Here is a 7,604-nt window from a genome sequence, read left to right on the forward strand (position 1 = left end):
TGTGTGGGAAATAATGTGAGAGAGGGAGAGAATGTATTTGTATTGTATGTATGTATGTATGTATTTGTCTGGAATGTCATAAAAACAAATCTATATACAATACGTAAATATTTGAAAAAATTATAAACGTGAAACGTGGTTTCACAAGGTTAAATTAATATTACATACGTTTCATGTTCTTGCTATAATATATCAGTTTATTAAAGATATTGATTCATACGTACAACACGTAAATAATCGACGACATTTATTAATATATGTATACATATACATTCCAATGCCTATATGGGTATCTTATTTAACGTTTACTGGACAGTGTGTCTTTGCAAAGCTATAAATTAGTGTGGGTACAGTTTTAAACAAAATTAAAGCCGAGACATCAAAATGTTGACTCCACGATTTGAAATAACTCAAACTGACACTGAAGTTTCAATCATTATTTATGCACCATATGCCAATATTAAAGATACGGAAGTTTATGTGGAGAAAACGGATTTCAGATTTTATTCTGCACCATATTATTTAAGGTAAACTATCAATGAAAAGTAGATACATGTTGTTGTTCTACAAGATATTATATTTCAGGTTAATTCTACCAGGTGAAATAGAGGAGAATGATTCTTCTTTTGGATCATATGATTGTGAGAAGGGAGATTTTTCTTTAAGATTTTCAAAAGTACATAAAGGAGAACATTTTGAAAATTTAGATATGATAACTACTTTACTAGCACCAGCAAAGAAGAAGACCAATATTATGCCCAACATTGAAGTAATTGGTAAATATAACCACATAGATGTATATTTAATTACAATTATTTTAGTGCTAATTCTATGTTTCCTTCATCCTAGGAAATCCCTCAGCAAATTCAGAAGACATTAATGACTTATCCATTGAAAATGATTCCATAGTTAATGATAGTGGAAATGGGGATGAATGGTATATGGACCAAAATGTTCCTACAAGCACTATACCTCCTTTGACTACTTCTCCAAAATATGGTTTCGCAAATAAAGTTTCTGGAGCTTTGGCAGCTTTTGAGGTATGTAGTTTAAAATATATGTTTTATATAAAAATCAATTAAAATGTATATACATATTTTTATTATATCTTTTAATTACAGTCAGCATGGATTAAAGAAATAGTAGATCTTCCATCGCCTGATACCATACCCGAATCTGAAAGGAAAAGCTTACGAGAGAAGACTGAACATTCAGACTTTAATAATGAACACTACTTAGCAGATTTAATGCAACCAGAGTATACAGAAGTGTACATAAAGTATACTCCAGAGTGGGACACACTTGAAAAAGAACATGTTGTGCTAAATGACATAGAAGTGGATATACTAAAGGAACTCCCGAACAAAGAATATCTGTTAACCCATGAAGAAACATATAAATTGCTTTTAAGTTTAGTTGATATTTTATTTGGTAGTTGTTATAATCATAGAACTACTTTAGGAGATAATACAGTCGAAAGTAGTTGGACCATTAATAAACTGAGTTCTACTTTGTCTTGGTTTGAAGTATGTAATATTTTACAATTGGTATTATTATTATATTTTTGTTACAATATCTCATACAACTGATACATTTTTAGGACTTCCCTGATGCAGAAGAAGTTATAAGAGCATGTTTTAGAAGATCATTATGTTACCCTCTTTTTAGGAACTGGGAACTTTCTCTGAAAGTTCTGGAAGATGTTAAGAAGGTTATTAAATTGGGTAAGCAAGTCCTACTTAACATTAATTGTTTAGTTATTTATGTTATTTAGTTTTTAATATGTCCTTTTATCAGGTAAAAAATATATTATAAAACGCTTTTGCGAAATACACAGTCTGTTCAACAATTCATGCGAGCCACGGTATATATTGAATCAGTTATACATAAAGGATTATTTAGTGTGGCTACAAAAAATTAACGAATCTTCAATAGAATCTCTGAATTCGCTAATAGCCAATGTAAGTATAAACATGTATAACATAATTTCTACTTAACGAAATATTAAAAACCGTATATTCACCCTAAGATTGAACCAAGCAAGGAAGATATGGGTTTCGACTTAGTGGAACTAGAGCATGCAGCTTATTCAGTTCAAGAGGAAGATCTGATTATAGAAAATTCTGTTCATGAAATAGTGGACCAAATGGATGACTTAGTAATTAATGGCAATGTACAGGATAAGTAAGTATAACAAATCAAACTGTCTCCATATTTTTCAAATTTAAGGTTTCATTGGAAGGTGTTATTATGTCTTTATTTTGTGTGATTTTATTTTAAAGGCCAAAGACTATATACTACATTAAAGACAAACATTCTTTAAAGTATTTGTAAGTATTTCAACGGGACTGTTTAGAATATCGATAACTCTTATCTAACATGGCTTAATTGTGTACACCTTAATAGACAAACAAACATGTGTAAACTCTTTCCAAAATGTGCTAGTATAATGTACTAACTGAATCGCACTATCCCTTGATCAATTTTGTAAATATCAATTAAGATATACATTTATTATCAGTGGTACACAGCAATAACAATCTGCCATTATGTTTGCACACTAAGCATGGCCACAAACGCACAATAAAGAATGATTTGAAGTACAGTTTACTGACATGAATTAACATGATGTTAATGTTTTATACAGATTATCGAGCAGTTCAAGTTCAAGCGACAGCAGCGATACAGATTCAGACAGCGATTCGGACAGTAGTACTTCCAGTACATCTACTACAAGCCACAGTACTTTAGATTCCGACGATGCAAGCGAACCCGAGTAAATATGCAAGTGTCGCGTTCAATGTTTGAATTTTGGTCATTCAACTGCCTTTATCTGGATAAAGGCAAATGCATTTTTACGTCTTTATCTGGATAAAGTCATAATACCAGGAAACTTGCAAGTGACCATTTTGGAAATACTTTCGTTTACTTAACTGTATTGTACCATACGTGTCCAAAAACTGTACATACGCGACTTACACTATTTGCAAGATCCACAATATGGTTCCGTGTTTACAACCAGCTTTCTATAAACTTACAATATACATAAACTTAACAATAGCCGTGTGTATGTGTAAGCTAGATTCTCCTGCCTATTTTACAACAGTGTAATAGTTATTAATGGAGCGAACATGTACAATATATAACAGTAGCCTTTCCGTAATATACATTTATTAAATAAATATGATTTATTTGTTAAAGAATATAACGAATCCACGGCACTAATTTATTATAATGTTCAATCAATCTACGTTGTACAAACTCTTCTGAATCTTCATCAACCTTCATTTTCATACTCGCATCTGTTGCATCGTCATCACTGGATTGAACCAGTGTACCATCATCACTATCGATAGTGTCATCAATTTTAGTCTCGGCTCCTTCCATCTAAAAGGATATTCGTAGAAATACAAAATTACACTTTGTAATGAACCTCTTTAAAATGATTACCGTATCATCGTCAAGCTCCAAGAGCTCTGTATTCTCGTCTTGGTTATTAAACTCATCGTCTTCGGTTGTTCTCCAATAGTATGCTATTTCCCCGTATACTCCTGGGCTCTCATTCGGACTATTCGCTAATTTACTCCTTGAATTCGTGTTCACTTTCGGCTTGAAATATTGGATATGTAAAGATAATGACATCTGTTCGGAAAGTTTTACGATAGTTAAATGAATGTTACCTCTTGTTCGTAAATTCCACTCATACTATGGAAATGGTCATGGTAATCAGGACTTCCTGATTTCAGAATTAAATGCGTGTACTCCTTCGACGTCTGATTTTCTTGATGAACATGTGGCGCGTACAAAATGATGCGTAAAGGCAGATCCTGATTATCTTTTATTTGCGATTTCGCGCTTTTAACACCCGCACGGTCCTTTATGTTTTCAAGCTCTTCTGGAAGTTTCATCGTATCAATGGGCGTACTGATAATGGTAAACAATAAATTGTCACTAGTCTTGACTGTTTGTTCTTTTAGAGAATCGCTACCTTGCGTTTCTCTGTAATCTTCCGTCGTCTTGAAGTCCGAGACCGTAGGCAAAATTTCAGTTTGTCCTTGTCCCGAGGAGACTTCTGTGGTTGGTTCTATTTTATCATCGACGAAGGAATCATTATCTTTCGCATTGTTATTTTGCAGTAGATTTTCTGCGGACACCGTACCTGTCTGATCTATTTTCGAAGGTGGCGTATCCGTTATCGTGACTAGAGAAGCTGCAGTTTCTTTAATATCTAGATTCGTGTTAGTAGAGTATAGAATACTTGTATTTTCATGTTTCTCTTCCGCATTTGCTTCCTTCGAAAGCAATGTTAAATTTTCAGGAAATAGTTCGGGAAAATTTAACTTTAAGTTATGAGGAGTTTGTTCTATATAAGGATCAGGACTCTTCTCTGCTGCTTCTGCGTTCTCGAACAGATATTTTTCGTATTCTACTGTGTTATAGACTGGTGATGGTTGTTCCTGGTTATTATACATAATAGATGAATTTTCTGTAGTTTTTATTGAATAATATGTTTTTTAAATTTACGATTATGCTTACGTTACAAGGGCCGCAAGGATATTCTTTGTACGTAGAAAGAATAGCCGCTTTAACATAAGGGAAATATAGTATACTCCAAGGTATTATCACTTGATATGTTAGTTTACCACATCTGCAACAACAGAAGCGTGTATATCGTGTATATTATCGTACTATTAAGGTTAAAACGAATGATATTTCCTAATCTCGCGATTGTAGACATGTTTCCTCATTAATTAATTATGAAACAATAGTGTAAGAATGAAACATCCGAGCAATCAGGAAAACGGACATCAATTGTAAATTATAATGTACAATAAACAATTTATTCACTAATGTTTATGACTAAAGATTTAGATATAAATTCTCGGAAGATCCAACGCAACATTACGATCTTTAAAATGAATTGACCAGACGATCAATTAATTTCGTACACGCACAATGCATCGCGATACTCGCGTATCTCTTCAGCTTCAGATGAAAAGTATATTTAGCCACTGGAAGACTATTTATAGATTCTTTCTTTTTAATAGCTGCGGTGTATTCGACAAAACTGTTCCGAATAATTTTATTATTGAATTTGTATAATTGTCGAGTATTGTTTAATTAAAATCGTTCTCGTCAAATTAAAAAACGCTGCACTCACCGATCGAGAACAACCACTTCATCCCTCGAGGCGCGGAAATGATGCCAGATACCTAACTCGGGCGTATCCCGGAGAAAAACGATGCCTTTTCCCTTGTTTTTTTCCTGATCGTTGGGCTGCGTTTCCTCGACACCCCAGATATATTCCTGACCGACCATATTCTTTGATATCTCTTTCCATGTTCTTATCTCTATATTATTCTCCACACTGTTTTCCGGCAAGTTCGACGACGGCGCCACAACGAAGAACAAAATGTCCAAAAAGCCAGACCGCTCTAATCGTTTCTTCAGTAACTCCAACCTTTCACAGAATGACTTTAAAACATTTCATTTCGAAGCACTCCGTTATCATAATAAAACGTGAAAAGGACAACGTGCTCGGTTGATAATTCCTTTCCAAATTTTATACACGCGATCAGCTTCATCTTAATTTAGTTGCGGCTTATCGAATCAATCAAGTTTCATACAATGTTCTGCGTAAACAATATTTTTATTAAACGATTCAGTTTTTCCTGGGAATACAATACAAAGAATCAAAGATAACACCTTTTTACAGGCAGTTTCTTAGCGTTTCTTTTAAAAGCGATCAGTAGATTCCTTCAAAAGATTGTCCAAAAGCGAATGCAGTTTCCTGCATAATCGAATGAATTGCAAACAACACGAAAGATTGTCGAGTTTGATCGTCGTACAGCTTGATCGTTAATAGATTTTCGTTAGATAAAGTGTTACGTATTCGCAGTAGATTCCTTCAAAAAATTGTCCAAAAGCGAATGCAGTTTCCTGCATAATCGAATGAATTGCAATCAACACGAAAGATTGTCGAGTTTGATCGTCGTACAGCTTGATCGTTAATAGATTTTCGTTAGATAAAGTGTTACGTATTCGCGAGGGTCTGAGAAAAAATTAGTTGTTAACGGCTATTTGGACGACTCACATGACTGCCTGCCTATAGCTGTAATTCCAGGAAGGATCTAAGAAAGCGAAGACGTTCACGTATCCCAATTGCGCCTTCCATACGTTCGTGGCGCGACATTGTTCCGCGTATCCGAGATCTCCTTGCGAACCCCCTCGATAGTCCTCCTCTTCAGCGGAGCTGCCGAAAACCAGCGCGACCACCAGCAGAAGTGTTAACATCGACATAACGTTTACACTTATGCGACTATGCCTCCTCTGCTCAGCAACGATACGCACAAAACGAAACGACAAACAGAAACCGCGGAAGCAATTCGAAATCAAAGCGAAACCAAGTTCGAGTGTCACTCGTTAAATTTGATCAACGAGCAGCTCGATTTTCATGGATTCAGCTCATTTGCCAGCAAAATTTCTTCAGACACTGCTGTTTGATACACAAACACGCGGCGATTGTCCACGAGATTTACGATTAGGTAACTGGGCAGACTCTTCCCTCGCCGTCGAGGTGAAAATTTGAAAATCTCTAGAAAAATCCCGCGAGTCGAACGACCCTCGCGTCCGACGAGAAAATCAATTTGAACGGGTCCGATTCATTCGTGAATAAAATTCGAATCCGTTTAAATAGTCACTCCGATTTGAAATACACCCACGATAAATTGTTAACGACGTCGGTTATCTGTCTCCGCGAGATAAACCGGTTGAGAAAGCAAGAATGAATCAGACGATCGGCCGCTGTAGATCGTGGATGGCCGACGTGCACGCGTGGTTTGCCGATATCCGAGCAGAAGAATCAATTTACGTCGGATTGATGAGATATGTATGCGGGTCACACGGGGACTGCAGCGTTTTTCTGACCTCGCATGCTGGTTTGCTCCTCTCCTGCTACTGTTACTGCTGCTGCTGCTGCTGTTGCTGCTGTCGTAGCAGACTACCGTTCAACATCCCTCCTACACGTGACATGAACACGACACCCTTCCTCATATACTGTCGTCGACACGTTGGTGGTTCATGTGACGCCTCGTTTATATGACGTTCCATCATGGTGTCTTATTTTAGAATCCGAATTATTGATTTGCAGCGTGTGAAACGCGTGGAAGAACGGGCCCGCGAAATCGCGCATCGATCCGATCGATCTAGGCACGCTTTACCAATCCCTAGAAACATCTTAATCGATACTTTATCATTAGACCGTGGTATCTTCGTTCGGAATAAAAATGATTTGCACCGATCGCAAGCTGCAGGAATCGAATAGACATTGTTCCCTTTCGTTGGTAATTTGAACACGTTGAGAACGATACAACGGTAGTCTTAGTTGATTCAAAGATTATCGGAGAGCATCGAGCAAAATCGTCAGTAAGATTTGTCAGCTGCGAGAGAACACGTTCGATCTGTCCGATGGGAAACCTCGTCAGCAAAATTCTGATTTATCGCTAAGAGACTCGTGATGTGCCGGCCGTTTCAATTTCATTTCCTCATAGATCGGACATTCGTCGAGATCAGTCGATGAAAATGAACACGTGTGCAGACAGTAT

The 7,604-nt window shown here is 36.3% G+C and overlaps 2 protein-coding genes across 9 annotated transcripts; one reads left to right on the forward strand and one right to left on the reverse strand.

Moving 5' to 3' along the window:
• Positions 1–6: 6 nt before the first annotated feature.
• LOC117230120 (protein SHQ1 homolog) lies at positions 7–3,208 on the forward strand. Of its 2 annotated transcripts, XM_033487237.2 has the most exons (9): positions 7–527; positions 586–776; positions 850–1,040; positions 1,122–1,526; positions 1,601–1,724; positions 1,798–1,961; positions 2,030–2,184; positions 2,283–2,330; positions 2,648–3,208. In XM_033487237.2, the coding sequence occupies exons 1-9, from the start codon at positions 385–387 to the stop codon at positions 2,778–2,780; spliced, it is 1,554 nt and encodes a 517-aa protein (XP_033343128.2). In that variant the 5' UTR covers positions 7–384; the 3' UTR covers positions 2,781–3,208. The 2 variants fall into 2 exon arrangements, with proteins under 2 accessions (XP_033343128.2, XP_033343129.2); XM_033487238.2 differs by lacking the exon at positions 2,283–2,330 and having other exon boundaries at positions 11–527.
• LOC117230119 (uncharacterized) lies at positions 2,213–7,548 on the reverse strand. 7 transcript variants are annotated; one of them, XM_076524397.1, is made up of 8 exons: positions 6,095–6,921; positions 5,162–5,461; positions 4,537–4,648; positions 4,160–4,457; positions 3,989–4,084; positions 3,681–3,895; positions 3,451–3,609; positions 2,213–3,387 (listed from the first exon to the last, which is right to left on the reverse strand). In XM_076524397.1, exons 1-8 carry the CDS (start codon positions 6,298–6,300, stop codon positions 3,196–3,198), a joined length of 1,578 nt encoding a protein of 525 aa, XP_076380512.1. In that variant the 5' UTR covers positions 6,301–6,921; the 3' UTR covers positions 2,213–3,195. The 7 variants fall into 7 exon arrangements, with proteins under 7 accessions (XP_076380512.1, XP_076380513.1, XP_076380514.1 ...); XM_076524398.1 differs by adding an exon at positions 6,928–7,548 and having other exon boundaries at positions 3,681–4,457; positions 6,095–6,253; XM_076524399.1 differs by adding an exon at positions 6,928–7,548 and having other exon boundaries at positions 3,681–4,457; positions 5,162–5,475; positions 6,095–6,253.
• Positions 7,549–7,604: the final 56 nt, after the last annotated feature.

The sequence above is a fragment of the Megalopta genalis genome, chromosome 9 (genome assembly GCF_051020955.1).
Source record: "Megalopta genalis isolate 19385.01 chromosome 9, iyMegGena1_principal, whole genome shotgun sequence".
NCBI lineage: Eukaryota > Metazoa > Arthropoda > Insecta > Hymenoptera > Halictidae > Megalopta > Megalopta genalis.